At 67.0% G+C, this 18,320-nt stretch overlaps 1 protein-coding gene across 3 annotated transcripts in view; it reads left to right on the plus strand.

The window, feature by feature from the left end:
• The window catches only part of EEFSEC (eukaryotic elongation factor, selenocysteine-tRNA specific), a 246,729-nt gene that overhangs the window by 196,357 nt on the left and 32,052 nt on the right, over window positions 1–18,320 (plus strand). For 2 of the 3 annotated variants that reach the window (XM_004473414.3, XM_012530959.3), the window contains exon 6: window positions 9,888–10,044. The exons of the other annotated variant lie outside the window; for it this stretch is intronic. In XM_004473414.3, the coding sequence (XP_004473471.1) occupies window positions 9,888–10,044 (157 nt within the window). The remainder of the gene's footprint in view (window positions 1–9,887; window positions 10,045–18,320) is intronic. 3 annotated transcript variants of the gene reach the window in all.

Below are 18,320 nucleotides of genomic sequence, written 5' to 3' on the forward strand. Positions count from 1 at the left end.
CAGGTGCCGCTGTACGGCTTTCCTGGTGGGTGCTGGACCTGCGCCAGCGCCGGGGAGATGGCTGTGTGGGGGCAGAAGCAGAGGCTTGAGGCTGTGGGGCCCAGGGCTCGAGGCAGGGCTGGGCCTGGCAGCTGAAGGCTGCTCCGGGGGAGGCGGCCTGTCCGGCCTGAGCGCTGGCCAGGGCAGCGACAGCCAGGCCCATCTCTGCTGGGCTCCCTGGCCCCAAGGCTCCAGGGCTTGTGGGGTGGCCTGATCCGAGCTGCAGCCTGCTTGATTTTCTGGGGTTCCACCAGTGGAGTGCGATGAGGTCGATGATCACGCACAGCAGAAGTTTGATGCCAGTCATCTTACTCCTCCCGGCAATCCTGCAAGGAGGACATGTCTGCCCGGCTTTCGTGGCAGAGGCTGCAGTGGAGCCGTGAAATGACTTTGCTGGGGTCCTTGCCTTTGGGTGGAGGAGCGTGGCCCCCCCACCCAGGGGGTCTGACTCCGAGACCTGCTCTTCCCCCCAGCCCTGGCTGGAAGCTGGCCTGGACTGAGGAGGAGGACAAGGCACGGTCCGTGGTGAGTGGTGTGGCGCCAGACAAGGGCAGGCGATGCTGGACCACGGCCTCCCACGGGCTCTTCTGGGGCTTGTCGAGTCTCTGGCGGTTTTCGAGTGACCTGAAGAGTTGACACGTCGATCGCGGGAGCCTCATCTGTGGTCCTGGCAGATCCCAGGTCTCACCTGGTGGTCCTCAGAGAAAGGCCGGGGACTTTGTCGGGGGAGGAAGACCAGGCGTGCAGCACTGGGCATGGCCCGCGCCGAGCAGGGGTCGCCTGCCATCTGGCTTTTGTTCAGATTGGACAGCTGCCTGTAGGTCGGGGTTTCCGCTCACTGGGTTTCACCCTCTCGGGGCACCTCGCTACGACCAGGGTTTAGGTGTCCTTGCCGATGCCCCACCCACCCCGTCCTCACGAGGGCTCTTTCCAGTGAGGACTCGGGTTCAGAGGGGGCCCCTTGCCGACGACCACACAGCCGCCAGAGGCACGGCAGGCCTGAGACCTTCCCGGCCCGCGTCCGCCCCGCGCGGCGCACCTCACGGCACGCCTGGGCGCAGCTCCGGGCTCCCCTTTCCTGCAGGTGGTTTCCCCGCCTTCTTTGGTGCTATCTGGACCACTGAGAGCAGTCGCTTCAGAAGGTGGGCGCTTCCCAAGCCCCGCATAGCAGGCTTGACCCAGAGAGGGAGATGCTGCCCCGTGACAGCTGCACCTGCAGCCTAGGCGGCTTGAGGGGCTGGCCGCAGTGGGGACGCCCCGCCTGGCAGCTGAGCCCCAGCCTGGGTCTTCATTGGCGGCCGAGGGTGTCTCTGACACCCAGTGCCCGAACTGCCACGGCCCAGTAAGGGAAGCAGTCGCTGGTGCCCGCGGTGGAAGCCCGTCAGGCTGTCGTCCAGGCTGGCCCCCGTTCAGCGTTGTTTCTGGGGAGCGGGCCCCCGAGCCAACCCCACACGTGCCGCCTCGGGCTCCGTGCCTCGACTGGTGTCCAGAGGAGCGGCCAGCCGACCCTCTGGCTTTTCCTGGTAGCGGGTGCTTTGTCTGGCCTCTGAGGCCGCTCTCCTCAGCTGGAAGGATCTGTCACTGGGGGCCGGGCCCACGTGCACACACGGGCATGCACACTTGTGCATGTTCGCCTGCTCTGTCCCCCACACCTGCCCGCTGACAATTGTCTTCCGAAGTGCCTCCTCCAGGAAGGACTCACCTTTCTCCTGAGCTAGCATCCCTGGCCCCGCTTCCCTCCAAACCAGTAGTTTCTGGAGTTGGGGCAGGGGGGCCCCTGGGGAAGGTGGAAACGTAGACGTGTGTTGCGGCGGCTCCCGCCCCAGGACCGCTGCCCGCTGGGAGGCATCAACCTGCCGCTGCACTGGACCTGCACACAGTGCCCCGGAGGCCGCGCAGCCCGGGCTGCTTCCTGGGAAGTGGGCCACGAGCAGTTGGCAGCGCCGCCCTGCCAGGGCGCTGGGGCACAGCAGAGGCTGCTCAGCTCACCACGCCATCTAAACCACACAGCCACGCACTTTCCCCAGGTCCAGGCGAGGGGCCCGAGGCCCACAGGGGTCACGCTGTGGCCAGGGCCACCCCAGAGTAGACTGGATCCTGGTGGCTGGTTCTGGGCCCAGTGGCTACAGCCCTGTGCACGCAGGAGCTCCCCGTGCCCCGGGAAAGCCCCTGGCACAGCCTTCAGGGGCCCTTCACAGGGTGGCGCTCAGGCCCCGCCTGGAGGCCCCGCTCCCGCTGTCCCTGCCCCGGGCGCCCCTAGCCTTCTCTCCACCTTCCTGTCTCCACTCTGCTCACCTGGACGCCAGCTCCTCTGCCTTCACCAGAAGGTGGCCCACCCTCGGCCGGCGCAGCCGGCGCTCGAGGCTCAGCCTCTCCCGGCCTCACTGTGCAGACAAGGCGGCCGCCACGGCCCTGGCAGGACCATCCTGCTGCGCCCTGCCCCGCGTGCAGCTGGGCCTCCTGCTTCCCTCGACACCAGGTGCTGTGGCCCCCACCGTCCCCGAGTCGTGGTGGCTGGACTCTGCCCGCCCTCTGGAGGGGCTGGGGTCCCTGGCCCTGAGGGTCCCCTCCTGCGGCTGGGGCTCTTCAGGAGCTGAGGCTGGCGGGGCTGGGGGCCTTGGGGCCCCCAGGCTTCGGCCTCCCGGCCAGCCTGAGTCACTGCTGCTGGTCTCTACAGGGTGGGCAGCCAGGCCCTGGCCGCGGGCGGTGCCGGGCAGGACGGGGCTTTGCCCACGCGCTGCTCTGTGCCTCTGGGCAGGGCGTCGGGCACTGCGGAGCGGCCGGTTCCTCCAGGCGCCCAGCCCAGGGCTCCGTCAAGAGCAAACCACGAGGTGCAGACCCTTCCCACAGCAGGCCGACGCGTGCAGCAGTTGGGGCGCAGGACTGAGGGGCCGAGGGTCTGGGGAGCCCACCGACCCCCAGCAGCTCTGCCCGACTGGGTCCCCTCCGTGGTGGATCCCTCCCAGAACCGACACAAACACAGCACCCCACCTTGGCTGTGGTCAGGTGGCAGTGCGGGGACTGTGAGCAGGCAGCCTCGGGAACCGGGGACATTCCAGAGGCCGCTCAGGTTCCAGTAGCGTAATGGAGCCCAGTCTCCCCCACACCCCGCCGGACCCCACACGTGGGGCTGAGTCGAGGTTTGCAGGCGGGCATGCTTCACCCGGCCAGGGCTTCCCTGTCCCCCCGCCGAGCCGTAGGAGAGCACACGGGAGACAGGCTCTCTTTGACCTTGAACTCCTTTCCGAACTGCCAGCCCAGGCCTGGGAGCCCCCTTGGACCCCTCCTCGCGCCGCTGGGTCCCGAGTGCTTGGACACTCTAAGCGGTATTGTCACAGTGCGAGTCAGTGAACTGAGATGCCACACGCCCCGGGTCGGACGAGAACATAAACAAGAAACGCCGAGCCCCGCTTCCTCTGCCCGCGCCTTTGTTTATGTAGCACTTAAACCAACGTCGGGGTCACGTCCATCTGGAAGGAAAGCCCTGACGCTTTTTGAAGTTGCCCTGAAGTTAATGAAATTAGTCTGTCCTCATTGCAAGACCCCGGCTTGGGAAAGGGTGAATCCGCCACTGTCTTTGTGGCCCTCGGTGCTTTAAGTTAATATTTTATAGCCAGAAGAGAAGGGGCAGGGGAGGAGCTACAGGCAGAAGTCTCCTGAGACGGTTTTTGCTGAGAGGTGGCCCCGCCGCCCTCCCAGGCGCTGATGGTCAGGGAGCCCCAGCCCTGGGGCCCCGGTGTCGTGTTTCCGCCTGAGAGTGGCCGGCGCTGTGCGTGCTCGCTGTCTCAGCCCGTTGTGCCGCCCGGTTTTAAAGAACGAGGCCCAGAGCTCTCTTGGCGGCCACTCTTGGATGGAGCATATCCCCCAAGGACATGTCCACTGGCAGTGGTATCGTGTCGCCCCCAAAGAGCCAAGAGTCAGCAGCCTCCCCACCCCATCGTGTGCAGCTGGTGAGATTTCTCCCCCAGGACTTCCGAGGGTGTGTGCTTCCTGGGACGCACTGCAGGCCGGGGCCGCCCTGGGCGCGAGGCTCACGGCAAAACCCCCGTCCTTGGAGGTCACCGGCCTGAGGGAGGCGGGTGCCCGGGCCCCGGGAGCAGGAGGGCATCTGCCTCAGTCTTGGGGGTACCTGCCCATGGGGAGCCACCCGAAGAGGGCTGCGCCCCGGGCAGGTGCACAGACAGTGGGGAGGGCAGTGCGGGCGGAGGGAGAGAGCCACGGGTGGGGGGGGGCATGTCGCTGTCTTGATGCACAATCTCCCGGGTGGACACATGTCCACACTAGCCACACTAAGCACCTCACCTTGCACTTGTATCAGCCACACCTCCCTGAAGCTGCCAGAACACGCCAGGCCTGGCGCAGGCCCGAGCGGGCTCCAAAGGCGCCGGCCGCTGCCACTCCTTATTCTTCCACACTCAGCAGTTCACCTGCAGCCCTGCGAGCCCGGGCCCAGGTGCAGGGCCCGCTGTGGCAGAGGGAGGCCCTGTGCGCCGTGGAGCTGGCGTTCGGTCGGGGGCAGCCAACCAGGAACATTTAAGGGTCACACGACATCCAGGCACAACCTGTGATCTGAAGACAAGTTCAGCTGGCTAAGGAGGGCCGGGGAGGGGAAGGGAGGAGCAGGGAGGGAGCCAGGGGCCGCTCGGGCACATGGGGCAGGAGGCGCTGCTCGGGGCCACGCCGTGCTGCCACCAGACGGGGGCCCACGTATCCCGCTTAGATCTGGGGGCTCCAGGGGTTAGGTATCCCCTTCCTCTAGGACAGTGGGTTCATTTGCCTGATGCACCCAGAAGCCAATGCTGAGTCACCAGATTTTGAGGAAAGAAAGAGTTTATTGTGCAGTTGACCAGCAAGGAGACGGGAGGCGAGACTCGACTCAGCTCCCTGAGACCTGGGGAAGGCGGGCTGAGGGCAGTGGCCAAGGGCGGGCTGGACGGCGGGGCCAGGCCAGCTTGGGAAAGGCTTGTTACCCGGAACGTGCTCAGTTGCCAGTTGTTCCCAGCAGGCCCAGGGGCCAGAACCGGTCAGAGCCAGCTTCAGGAGGTGCTGCAAGGGGGAGAAGGAACAGGAACGTACCTCACGAGGCAGCAAGCCTCCCATGAGTACACAGGAGGAGATGGCCGTTTGAACCAAAGGGAAGCAGAAACTTGTAGAAACCAGAAGGGAGTGGGTTGGTGAGTGGCGGTTTCAGTTCTCCTGAGGCCCACAAGGGCAGGCGTTGTTCACGCGCCATGCCTGGTGCAGAACAGGCGCTCCACAAACATTTGTCGGAAAAAAGGAGGCCTGTCAGCAGTGATCGGCAAGACGCGCTCCGATGGAACCTCACCCATGGCGCCCGCCGTGCAGCGGGCTCGGCATGGCGCGTTTCTCTGCTCAGACTGTCCATGGACCGTGCCTTTCGAGAGCTGGAGGGCAGGTCTCATGTCCCAAGGGGCCAGCGAGGGTCTTGGGCCCTGTTGACTGGCCCCCGTGGTGCCTGGGGGGTCCCGCGGCAGCTCCGGGTAGGTCGGCCACAGCCCCGCTGGTCTCTTCTCGGCTCCATCAGGGGCCTGCGGGGCCGGCGTGGATGTGAGTGTCCCTGCACAGTGTCCGGCTGGACGACCGCGGCCTGCACCGTCCCTTCCTGGAGCCTCGGCGTCGGCCTGCAAGGTTGGGGGAGACGCCCCGCGAGCGAGGGCATCAGGGTGACGCACGCCACGAGAGCCGGGCAGAGCTGAGGGATGCGAGGCAGCACTGGCGCCTTCGCTGACCAGAGGTCGGCTAGTCCGGAGCCTTCCGGTCAGGTGCGCGCAGCGTCCCGAGTGCCTGCAGTACCAGGCCAGGCCGCAGAGCCCGCCAGAGGCGTGGCCCACCCGCCCTGCACTGCCCCCTGCCAGGGGCTGGGGCGCCAGCTCCTCCTGGGGAGAAGAAGGCAGGCCTGGGGAAGCAGGGCCCGTGCTGACCGCCTGGCGCCGGGCAGGCCTGCGCATGCCTGGGACCGGGGCAGGGGCATCGGCGTGGGGGCAGGGGCTGGGGTAGGTCAGGGCCGGGCAGCCCGGCCGGGGCAGACCCTTCCCAGGGGAGCTCCGCGGAGTCCCGGGGGATGAGGAGGCGTTCACGTGTGGGCAAGAGGTTTGTGCAAGTGGAAATTATTATTCTTATCGTTATTTGCATCCCGATTCATCAATCACTGGAGAAAGGAGGAATGCGAGTACCTTTTATCTGGTGCTATGAATCAAACAGAGTAGGATATGTTTTTCCAAAAGGTTTGTAGGGCAAAAGGGACAGTTTCTGCCTTTTCAAAACAATCCATCTGGGGCCGTCTTGGCAGAAACAGCCTGTCTGCGAGGTGGAGGCTGGCCCCGGCCCTGGCCTCACGGGGCCTCACCCTGCTGGGGTCCCCCGGTGTCTCCGCCTCAGAGAGGGTGGGGGAACGAGGTCGGGGAGGCAGCAGGCTCCCATCCCAGCTCGCCCACCTCACCCAGGGCGCACCACCAACACCCGCTCACCCCGGCAGCTCACTCTGGCTGCTGGAACTGAGCCAAGCTGTGGAAGCATCCGGGCTTTGTACTTGGGGACGTGGGTCCACCTCCCGCCCGGGCAGCAGCGCTTTCTCCTTGCAGCCGTGGGCTGTGGAGGCCTTGCATGCCAGGCAAGTGCTGCTTGTCTCTGCTCTCTGGGGGAGCGCCCTGCCTTTAAATAGCACCCCATCACAGAGAGGAGTCCTTCTCCCCTCTCCCGCCCCCTGTCCGCCCTTCTGCGGCCCTCTAGGAGGGAGCGGCTCTGCTGACACCGCTCTCTCTGTTTCTTCCCCTCTCTCCTCTCACTCGCTCACCTGCTCGCTCACCTGCTCGCTGAATTCCCTCTGACACAGAGGCGCCCCCGCCCCCACACGGGTCACTTCCAGCCCCGTCAGCTCTCCCGGGCTGGCACACGCCGCGAGCAAGGCGGGCGAGGCCCGAGGGCCCCGGCTTTGTGGTCGCTGTGGTTCTTTCCCTCGTCACCCACTGCGTAGGGCCGGTGGTGACAGGCTGCTTTTCACAGCAGCAACAGAAGCTCCCTTGTAAAAGAAGCATCTGCGGGTGGAAAGAAGAGTCGGTGGCTGGTGCAGACCACGCACCCGAGCCAGGACCCAGGGAGGCGGCGCCCACCAGCCGGGGCTGGGGCAGGTCCGCGGGCACTGCTCAGGCACGGGCCCTGGGCCCGGCAGCGTGGGGCTGGCCCGAGCACCCCGCCCGGCTCCGGCGCTGCCCACCTCCGCCAGCGCCTTCCTCCTCCTAAGCCGAATCCCCCCAGGAGATGGCGGAGACCAGCCGACCAGGGCCCCCGGGACGTGGGCTCACCCATCCTCACGGGCCCACCACCCCCAGGCTGGGGCTGGGGCAAAGGGCACGCCGCAGGCGGAGCGGAGGTGCCCGCGTTGGCAGCGCCCCCCAGCCCGCCCCGCCCCCAGGCCCTCCACGGCCCTCCCTGTCGGCTCTTCCCCCGACTGTCCTCCAGAAGCCGGCGGGGCGTTCGCGTGCGCCCCCAGGGCTGGCCCTGTCCAGGGAAAGGCCCGGTGCGTTCTGGCCACCTGGTTCCCTGGCACCGTTCCTCCGGCCCTGCATGGACCCCCGGGGCCTCGAGCAGCCCCTCTTCTCAAGGCTGCCTCTTGCCCTCCACAGGGCTGCCAAGCGCCACCTCCTCGGGGACCCCCCAGCGGCCCTGACCGCCCCACGCCGAGGTCCAGCACAGAGTCCCAGGCGAGCTGGGTTTGCCTCTTTGCTGTTGGCCCCCCTCACTGCAATGTGAGACCACAGCAGACACGTCTCCTCGATCCCCGCACCTTCTGACAGCTGGCGCTTGTCTCTGCCATCGCTGAATGCCAGTCACCGTCCCAAGGGGCCTCCTTACTTCATCTCATTTCAATCTTCCCCACTGCCTTGTGGAGAAACCGAGGCACTGAGAGGTCAAGTAGCTTCCCCAAGGCTAGGGAGGCCAGGCAGTCCAGGACAGGCCCCAGCACACTGGGGTTCCACTGGGGAGGACATGTTGGGGTTTGTCGGGGCAGTGGGGAGAGAAGCCATGTGGGGTGCAACAGACAGCCTGCACCTCTACCTGAGCCGGGGAGCCCAGGGCAGCAGGGGTCGACGAGAGCCGGGGAGCCCAGGGCAGCAGGGGTCGACAGAGCCGGGGAGCCCAGGGCAGCAGGGGTCGACAGAGCCGGGGAGCCCAGGGCAGCAGGGGTCGACAGAGCCGGGGAGCCCAGGGCAGCAGGGGTCGACAGAGCCGGGGAGCATGGCGTGGGCCGAGGAGGGGCGTCTCAGAGGTGGCCCAAGGAGTTTGCAGAGATTTCTGGAAAGAATGGAAGGCCCACCCAATCAGTAGGTAGAAGGAGGGCACTGTTGGTCTGTTTTTAATTTCATTGACTGGTTTTTGACCAGGTGACGCGTTTGCGTATTTTGAAAGTCCACAGGTAGAAAAGAATGTCCAAGAAAGAGCCCCCACCTCGGCGCGTCCCCAGGCACCCAGTGCTCTCTCCTGGTTTCCACCAGTTCCTCATGGTCCTCTCCGTCTATATCCTCCCGCACCCCACCCGTCTCGCCCCGTGGTACACAGCAACCGCCAGTTTTCACACCGAACCCCGCGGCTGAGGATGCTGCACTCAGTTCAGCCAGCGCCGCCCCTTCTGCCCCGTGCTCGCCCAGCCGTCGTCGTGGGGCGCGCCCAGTTCACAGTGCAGGCTGCACGTCCAGGCCGCATCCAGTCTTCTGCTGTCCCAAGCACCGCTGCGGTGGGCAGCCTCGACGCCCGCCACACTGCGGGGTACATTCCCAGCAGGAGGAGGCCTCAGCAGGTGTGTGCAGGAGCCTGGGGGCAGTTGTCACCCTGGGGCCTGAGTGGGGGGGGAGCACCGCCTGCCCTCCCAGGAGGGAGCGAGGGTCTGAGCTGCCGAAGGCGTCGGCCGGGAGCAGCCACACTTCCCCGTCTTTCCCTCCCAAAGGCCACTGGGGAGAAGGTTCTAGGTGAGCGGACCTGCCGCTAAGTCGGGCCTGTGCCCACTTGGCTTTTTCACGCAAACGTGTGTCCTCCCAGCCCGGGGGCTCACAGAGAGGTGAGGGGTGGTGGTGGGACGCTGAGCTGCTGCCGCAGGGGGCCAAGGCGGAGCAGCGGGGTCCCAGGAAGTGGAGAGCTGGGAGTGAAGGTGGGGCGAGGTGGGCCCGCCTGGCAGGGGTCCTGGGCAGTCAGCCGTGGAGCCGGAGCAAAGCCTCGGGCTGAAACGTGCGCTGCGGGAGGCAGGAACGGGGAGCAGAGGCTCCTCGGGGTGAGGCCAGAGAGAAAGGCCGAGATCCTTCTGAAAGGTGTGGACGCCAGGCTCAGGGTGCAGCTCCTCCGCGCCCTAGGGTGTATGTGGGGGCCCTCGACGAGGAGAGCGCGAACCAGCATGTGGAGGCCGGTGCTCCGGGACATCCGGCAGGGAGGATGGGGAGCTGAGAGGTGGGGGTGGCCCCCCAGGGAGCAGACTGGGCCTCGGGCAGGCGCCGCCGTCCAGGATCTGGACCCAAAGCTGACCTCCGCCCCTGAGAGCTCAGCGCCCTCACAGGAGCCACAGGCATCGCCGGGCCTCTGCTTCCTTCTTTCCTGGAAAGCAGCAAAAGGCAGTGTGCTTGTGGAAAGCGTGGTGAGCGTGGCGGGGCCGTGGCAGCTGGCAGTCCCACTTGCGCCCGCCGCTGTGCATTTCACCGCCTGTGAGGCGGGTTCTTGAGGGCGAGGAGTGGGCTAGCGCGATGCTGAGGCCGGGCGTGGGAGGGCAGCTGGGGTGCGGCCGCGTGGGCGGCCCTGACCGCGGGCGCTGATGCTCTTTCTCGGGGCCGGGTGTGCGGGGACAGGCGATAGACGACTACAGCGTGATCGGCCGCTCGCTCTTCAAGAAGGAGACCAACATCCAGCTCTTCGTGGGGCTCAAGGTGCTCCTGTCCACCGGCGAGCAAGGCGTCATCGACGGCGCCTTCGGCCAGAGCGGCAAGTTCAAGGTCCACGTCCCCGGTGAGTGCCATGGTTCCTCCCACTCGCGGGGAGCCACGCGGGACGTGGGCGGTCAAGGAGGCGGGGCGGGGGTCACGCTCCCGGGCCTGGCGCGGGAAGCTCAGATTTCTGACCCGGCCTTCGCCGACACACCCGGTTCAGCCATGGGAACCCGTGGCCTCCGGTCCCCGCTGGCGCAGCGCCGCTCGGGTGTGGGTCCTGGAAGGGTCTGGGCGTGGCGTCAGCATCTGTCCGAGCCAAGGTCAGGTCAGGGCTGGAGCGCCCTCCGCGTTGACCACCGGGGCTGACGTGGACGAGTCACTCTGCCTTGTGTGGACTGGGGTGAGTGTCACTGGGAAGGGCAATGGAGGAAGGCACCGGCTAAGTGGGGCCGCCCGGGGCTGCACTGCCCTGGTCCCCATGGGGGCCCCCACGAGCGTGAGCTGCCCATGTCCTTCTTGCCCAGCAGAGGCCAACAGGCGCGGGGCCTCGCGCTCGGGCTGAGTGGGGTGGGGCTGGTCCACGGCCTCACGGAGCCGTGGTGACCACTGTGCGAAACTGCGTCCCCCCAGCGGGCGGTGGCCTCATCCTCTCCAGCCTGCCCCGCAGCACACAAGCCGAGCCCCCAAAGAGAGCCCAGCTGAGCAGGGGGGAGCCCGGAGGGGGTGTGTGGAGGGAGCCTCAACCCCCACGCCAGCTGCGCCGTGGGGGGAGGCCCTGAGGCCCGCAGGGGCTGTCTCTCCCCAGATGGTTGCCCCTCTGGGCAGTAGCTCAGCTGGGAAGGACCGGCAGGCAGAGCCCCGCGCTCAACAGGCATGCCTTAGCCATCGCTGGGTGTTCAGCCTGCTGTGGTCGCCGGGGATGCAGGCGCACCCCACACCCAACCCTCCCTCCCAGAGAGCCCATGGACCGGGGAGCCAGGCGAGCTCCCTGAGAGTTCGCACACGGGGCGCCAGGCCCTCTGGCAGAGGGCACGTCAGTCCCCAAGGCAGCCGCCATAAATAGAGCGCTGGAATTCCTTTAATCCACTCCTGTACTCCCCCTCTCCTCTGTTGGTTTGCCAATTCCACACCTTTTCTTGAGGTCCTACTGTGCACCAGCCACTGTGCTTGGGCCTGGGCTGTGGTGCTGCTGTCCCCACAGGAGGAGGCAGACAGCATACTGCGTAGAGAACGTCTCAGCTGGCGTCTGTGCTGCGTGGAAAGCCAAGCAGGGAGGGGCGAGGGCTATGGGCCATTTGGGGTCTGGTCCTCAGGAAAGAGCTCTCTGGAGAGGTCACAGCTGAGCAGAAAGGAGGGGTGGGGCCACCCAGCTGTCCACGGGAAGAGCGTTCTGCAGAGAGGGGCGGCAAGTGCAAAGGCCCTGGGGTGACAGTGAGTGGTGAGTTGAAGGATTGGAAGGAGGCAGCTCTGGCGGGCGTGACACAGGCGTGGCAGTGTGGCGGGCGCAGGGCCGGCTCCCGTATGGGAGTTGCCTGGCAGCCTCCGTGAGCGCTCTGGGCTGCATTTCAATAGTAATGGGTTCTGTAATGTGCCGGGACCCACCATCTTTCATCCCCAGCGTTTTATTAGGAAAAAGTTCAAACTGACAGCACCATTGCAAGGCTTGTACGGCAAACGCCTAGGTTTCACCACTCCCACCTCAGCCTACTCTCCATCGCACAGGGCTCAGGGCTCTGTGTGGGATGGAGCCACTGGTCAGAAATCAGGTGAGCCATGGGAACGTGGCGGTGGCTTCTTGGGTAGAACTCCCTAAAGACAAGGTGGCACCCGGCCCCATCCAGCATCAGAAACCCCAGTTCCCTGGCCGCTCCCCGGCGAAGCTGGCTGCAGCCCGACCCAAGACCCTCCCCGCCCCAAACCCTCCCTAAAGCAGGAAGGGCTGTGGCCGCCAGAGAGCCCTCCGCCCCGTACCCTTGGCCCCCGCTGTCCTGCTGGCCCTTCCCCCGGACCTCCTTCGGGAGCTCACCTGGCGATGGTCTCGACTGAGAAGCCAGGGTTTAGACCCCGCCCTGCCCTGCCCTGGGCTCTGTGGCAACGCTGTGCCCCCTGGGGCCCCTCCATGGTGGGCACATGCCCTGGGTGGGAGCTGGCCAGTGTCCAGACCTCAGGCCCCACCAGCCAGGTGTCCCACCCTGGCACAGGGACACCATGAGGGGCCATCCCTAGCCCTGAGTCCTGCCGGCCGCACCCAGAGTGCTGCCCCACTCCCCTGCACATGCCTCACCTTTGAAACAGCCTGGCCCAGTCCAGGCAAAAGGGAAGGCCCCTGTCCCCGCCAGCCTTCTTTGGCCGTCCCCACAGCTCCCCTTCTAGCCAAGGCAAGCTCGGGGTTCTCCCCAAACAGGCCAGGACCCAAGAGGAGTCTTCTTGGGGCGGGAGGGAGCCTTGTGGCATGGAGGAGACCCGGCCGTGATGGACTTCAGTCAACGCCAGTTCACATTCCTCGGGGAGGCCAGCCTTGCCTTTTAATGGGTCTGCTTCCTGTTTGCGGCGTTTAGGCTTTTTATTGCCCATGACTGGTCTGAGTCCTCCCCCCACACCTCCCGTCCTCATCCTCCCGCCGTGCCCCGACCCCGCCGCGCCCCCACCCCGCCACTCCTGGCTTCTCTTTGCCGACAGATCCCACCTTGTCGAAGGGCCTTCGTGGAGGCATCTGTGGTCGCGGCGAGGCTGGGCCGAGGTGGGGAGAGCGGTGCTGGCCGGGGCTGGGCAGGGCCGAGGTGGGGAGAGTGGTGCTGGCCAGGGCTGGGCAGGGCCGAGGTCGGGAGAGCAGTGCTGGCCAGGGCTGGGCAGGGCCGAGGTCGGGAGAGCGGTGCTGGCCGGGGCTGGCAGGGCCGAGGTGGGGAGAGCGGTGCTGGCCGGGGCTGGGCAGGGCCGAGGTGGGGAGAGCGGTGCTGGCCGGGGCTGGGCAGGGCCGAGGTCGGGAGAGCAGTGCTGGCCAGGGCTGGGCAGGGCCGAGGTCGGGAGAGCGGTGCTGGCCGGGGCTGGGCAGGGCCGAGGTGGGGAGAGCGGTGCTGGCCGGGGCTGGGCAGGGCCGAGGTGGGGAGAGCGGTGCTGGCCGGGGCTGGGCAGGGCCGAGGTGGGGAGAGCGGTGCTGGCCGGGGCTGGGCAGGGTCGAGGTGGGGAGAGTGGAGCTGGCCGGGGCTGGGCAGGGCCGAGGTCGGAAGAGCAGTGCTGGCCGGGGCTGGGCAGGGCCGAGGTCGGGAGAGCGGTGCTGGCCAGTGCTGGGCAGGGCTGAGGTGGGGAGAGCGGTGCTGGCCAGGGCTGGGCAGGGCCAAGGTGGGGAGAGCGGTGCTGGCCAGGGCTGGGCAGGGCCGAGGTCGGAAGAGCAGTGCTGGCCAGGGCTGGGCAGGGCCGAGGTAGGGAGAGCGGTGCTGGCCAGGGCTGGGCAGGGCCGAGGTCGGAAGAGCAGTGCTGGCCAGGGCTGGGCAGGGCCGAGGTGGGGAGAGCGGAGCTGGCCGGGCTGGCAGGGCCAAGGTGGGGAGAGTGGAGCTGGCCGGGGCTGGCAGGGCCGAGGTGGGGAGAGCGGTGCTGGCCAGGGCTGGGCAGGGCCGAGGTGGGGAGAGCGGTGCTGGCCGGGACTGGGCAGGGCCGAGGTGGGGAGAGCGGAGCTGGCCGGGGCTGGGCAGGGCCGAGGTAGGGAGAGCGGTGCTGGCCGGGGCTGGCAGGGCCGAGGTGGGGAGAGCGGAGCTGGCCAGGGCTGGCAGGGCCGAGGTGGGGAGAGCGGAGCTGGCCGGGGCTGGCAGGGCCGAGGTGGGGAGAGCGGAGCTGGCCGGGGCTGGGCAGGGCCGAGGTCGGGAGAGCAGTGCTGGCCGGGGCTGGGCAGGGCCGAGGTCGGGAGAGCGGTGCTGGCCGGGGCTGGCAGGGCCGAGGTCGGGAGAGCGGTGCTGGCCGGGGCTGCGCAGGGCCAAGGTGGGGAGAGTGGTGCTGGCCGGGGCTGGGCTGGGCCGAGGTGGGGAGAGCGGTGCTGGCCAGGGCTGGGCAGGGCCGAGGTGGGGAGAGTGGAGCTGGCCGGGGCTGGCAGGGCCGAGGTGGGGAGAGCGGAGCTGGCCGGGGCTGGGCAGGGCCGGGTGTCGAGCAGGCCCGGGGCAGGCGTTTGGGGTGGGGGGGCCGGGGGCTCCTGGGGACCCTGATGTGGGCAGGTCGGCCCAGCAGACTGGTCTTGCCTGATCTAACTTTTACCCACAGATCCGATAGAGAAATAAAACTGTGGGGACCAAATGAAGCACGCCCTTGGGCCAGGCGTGGCCCATAGTCCTTTGTAGCTCCTGCTCTGAGCTCAGAAGGACCCCTGGGGAGTGGGTTATATGGGAACCTCTTATGTTTTCTGTTTTTTTTATGTTTTTTAACGTAACATTCCTTGTGATCTATTAAATTTAATCTTAAAAAATGTATGGGGGCAAAAAAAAAAAAAGGACCCTTGGTGCCCAGTTCAGGGGTTGGGCCGAAGCCCGGCTGGCCATAGTGTGTGAAGGAGCCGCAGAGGGCGGCCCAGAAGCCGCGGCACTGGCGTGAGGCCTGCTGCGTCCCCGGGAGGGGCTGGAGGGGTGCCCGTCCTTCCTCCCAGGGGGACAGCCCTGCATTTACGTGGCCACCCCCTTCAGAGCATGGCCTCTGTCAGGCCCTGCAAGATGAGGGGAGACCTGCCCGCCCGGAGTTTTGCTAATGGAGTAGCTGGAGGAAGGGCGGGGCCTGCGGGAGGCTCCTTCAGGCAGGCTGCCCCTGGCGGTGTCACGATGCCAGCTCTCCTGTCCGAGGGCCTCTCAGGTGCCAGGCACTGAGTCGGGGGCTGGGAAGGGGTGACCCCAACCCACAGAATGCCCCAGGGAGTTGGGGGCTTGTCATCACTGTCGGCTAATGCTGGGGCACCAAGGAACAGAGAGGCCAAGAGACGAGCTCCTCCCTTCCAGTCCCTCAGGGAGCAGCCAGGTTTCCAGGGTGCCGAGGCCGGGGGGTGCCACAGGGCACCGGAACCACCCCTGTGCCCCTGGGCCCTGCGCTCACCTCAGCGGGTCTCTGCCCCCACCCTGGCTCAGAACTCAGTGCCCCCAGCCCCAGCTCAGGTCAGAGGCCTCTTGGGTGGGCGTGGGGCAAGAGCTCTGGGCAGTGCTGCCCATGCCTCTCTGGGGGGAGAATGGCCTCGGAGCAGAGGAGACGCCGCACGGGGTTTGTTCCCAGCGACAGCTGTGAGTCCCTTCTCGTTCCCTCCCTGGGAGAAGAGGCGCATGCACCCACAAAGTATCTTCCAAGACAGTGCCCCTAAATTTCAACATGCCCCCGGAGCGTGGGCACGTGGGGCTTGCTAGGAGGCTGCCGGCCTCAGGGGGTGGCCACAGGCATAGCGCAGGCTGTGGGTGCTCCCAGACGGGCAGACTGGGTGGGCCTGCTCCACATGCTCACGGCCTTGTCGCTGGAAAGCTGCAAACCCCAAGCAGCCTGCAGCAGGCCGAGCTGACAGCCGCCACGGCGTCGCCAGTGCGCGCTTTCCTTGGAAAAGCCAGCGGTGGGCGTCATGGGCCGTCGGGGGCCTCGGCAGACCCTCGTTGCCGTGGGTGCTGCTGCCCCAGGGTCCAGCGCGGCTTCCGCACCGGGACCGCAGCTGCGTTTGGGGGCTGCCGGGATTCTCACTCAAACCCCAGAAGAGGTCCTGCGGAGTTGCCTCTAGGATTGCTGAATTTGGTGGCTTTTCATAGCCTACTTGTTACCAGTGCCACCCTAGGGCCTTTCGGCAGGGGACAGGAAGGGAAAGAGCCTCTCCCAGAGGGGGACTCGCCGTCTGCCCCCTCAAAGGACCGGCACCTGAGCCAGGCAGCAGGACGAGCCAGAGGGCAGGGAGCCCGGGAGGCGGCTGCGGCCCCTCGGGCGTCACCCCGCAGCCCAGCCCAGGGCGCTCAGCCCGGCCTGGGAGGAGGAAACTGAGGCTCAGTGGGGAAGTCCTGCAACTTGCCACGGGGGTGACATGAGTGCCCACATCGCTCAGTGGGCCCAAGGCGCTTCCTGGTGGGAGAGACCCAGGTGTGAAGCAGCAGGTCCTGGCCAGCCCGGCACAGGCCCCTGGGGACACGGGGCCAGGGCAGGGGAGCACGTGGCCATCCTCCAGGCAGCGTCGAGGCTCACGCCCCAGCGGGGTCAGGAGGGCAGGGGCCGAGGCCTGGGGCAGGTATTTGCTGGTCTCCGGGGCTGGTCTGGTCAGCGCGGCCTGGCCCAGGGACTAGGCCACGGGACGGGGGTCTGCAGGCCCCTGGCCTCGGCGCTGCCCCCCCCCACCAGCCTGTGCTGAAGAGCCCCCATCTTCCTCTGCCGCGCACCAGTGTGCGTGCCCGTTGCCGCCTCGCAGCGCTGCTCCAAGGCCAGTCTCGCCTCGAGGGCCTGTGCCCCGCCCCTGTGGAGGTGCGCCTCGCCCCCCAGCCGCCCAGGGCCCTGCCCACTGCCAGGAGGAGGCAGCCACGGGGCTGCAGCAAGTGCCCCCACGCCCTGGCCAGAGCCTCCCCAGCCCTCCCACGTCTGCCTGGCGGGGGAGCGGCCGTTCTGCAGGCGAGGAAACCGAGGCCCAGACGGCTGGCGCTCCTGGCTCACAGCCGCATGATCAGCAGGCAGACGCGTCCACCTCGAGTCCCTCTCTGCCTCTGCAGTCCCCAGGAGCCCACGTGGGGTGGCCCCTGCTCCAGGAGGCTCCCACTCAGCCCTCAGGCTTCAGCCAACGTCCCTCCTTGGGTGCCTTCCTAGCCCGGGACTTGGGCTGGATCCCCCCAGCACCATGAGTCCCCCGAGAGCCGCCAAGCTCAAGCACTGGTGGGTGCTCTAGAAACGGGGTGACAGCTCCAAGCTCGGGGGCTGGGAGAACTCAGCCAGTGTACAGAGATGCCCAGCAGGGTCCAGGAAGTGACGGCCCCTCCGCCCCCTGTGCTGCGAGCCGTGAGCGCGGCCTGAGAAGCCCCCGGGCGGCAGCTGCCCCTCAGCACCACGTGCTCTTGGCCCACACCAGCACAGGCTGGTGCCACCCGATGCTCCCGCGCAGGCTGGTGCCACCCGATGCTCCCACGCTTGGAGAAGCGGAGGGCTGGGTTTTCCAAGGAGCTTCGACTGGCATGGGGGGCTTGGCGTGCGGCTGGAGCGCCCCTAGCACGCCCTTGACCCGGACAGCAGCCGCGGGGTGCAGCGCCCCGTTTCCCCGGAGGGCGCTTCGAGGCCCCGGCCCCAGGGCCAACAGCCCCCTCTCGCCCCTGCCCGGGCCGGCGGCTGGACGCGGCCTTCAGTTGAGGGATGACCGCTCACCGACCGCCCAGCGGAGGGGCTCAGAAACCAGCAGGAGGAGGAAGGGAAAACCACCCCGGGGCCAGAGGGAAGCGCGGAGCGCAAGGCCCGCCACTGTCCTGGCAGGGTTGTTTCCTGTTCCTGGAAATGGGGCACTGGGCCGCGCGTCCCCTCCCGGGTTTGAGCTGACACTGGCTTTCCTTCCCTTAGAACGTGTCCTCCCTGCGGCACCTCAGGCAGCTCCTGGGCAGCCCCACCGTCGGCCCGTTTGGGTTTCGCAAGAGGCGTTTGCCAGCTGCCCTGAGAGTCGCCCTTGCCAGGGCAAAATCGGCTCTTACTGAAAGACGTTGGCAGGGCTGGGCACTGCGTCCACTCGGATTTCCTGCCCACTCCGGGATGCTGGAGGCGGGGCCTCCCTCTGAAGGATGAGCACTAAGCAGTCAGCCAGACCTGAGCCGGAACCCTGGCTAGAGCCTGTACCTGCTGAGCCCGGTTTCCTCGCTGTGCGCTGGCTGCCTTTGAGGGCTCCCCCCTCCCCACTTTCTGAAAAATTTTGAGCTCACAGGGAGGTTGAAGGGCCGGCTCCGCCAGCACTCACGCCCCTTGGATTGAACGGTTGTGACCATTAGTCTCATTTGCCTCCCGTGTGCCCGCACACGCGTGTGTGCCGGGTCGCCCGACTGCTGGCTGCGGGGCGGTGTCGGGCCTGGAGCATCAGCTCGCCTGCCCGCAGAACGCAGGGGTCTCCGTTGCCACGAGGCAGCGGTCACTCGGCATCTGAACGTGGTCCGCCTTCCGACGCCCCCCGGTGTCCCCATCGCGTCCTCTCGAGTGATCGTGATGCAGCTGATGTGACTTGGGATAATGTGCTGGACGTCATTCTTAGGCCCTGTGTGTTGACTCTTTCTCTTGGTGTGTTTAAAATGGTGGCCGAGGAACTTGCTTATCTTTATTTTTATTTTTTTAAAGATTTATTTTATTTAGTTTTCTCCCCTTCTCCCCCACCCCGCCCCGTTGTCTGCTCTCTGTATCCATTCGCTG

Source organism: Dasypus novemcinctus, chromosome 26 (assembly GCF_030445035.2).
Source record: "Dasypus novemcinctus isolate mDasNov1 chromosome 26, mDasNov1.1.hap2, whole genome shotgun sequence".
NCBI lineage: Eukaryota > Metazoa > Chordata > Mammalia > Cingulata > Dasypodidae > Dasypus > Dasypus novemcinctus.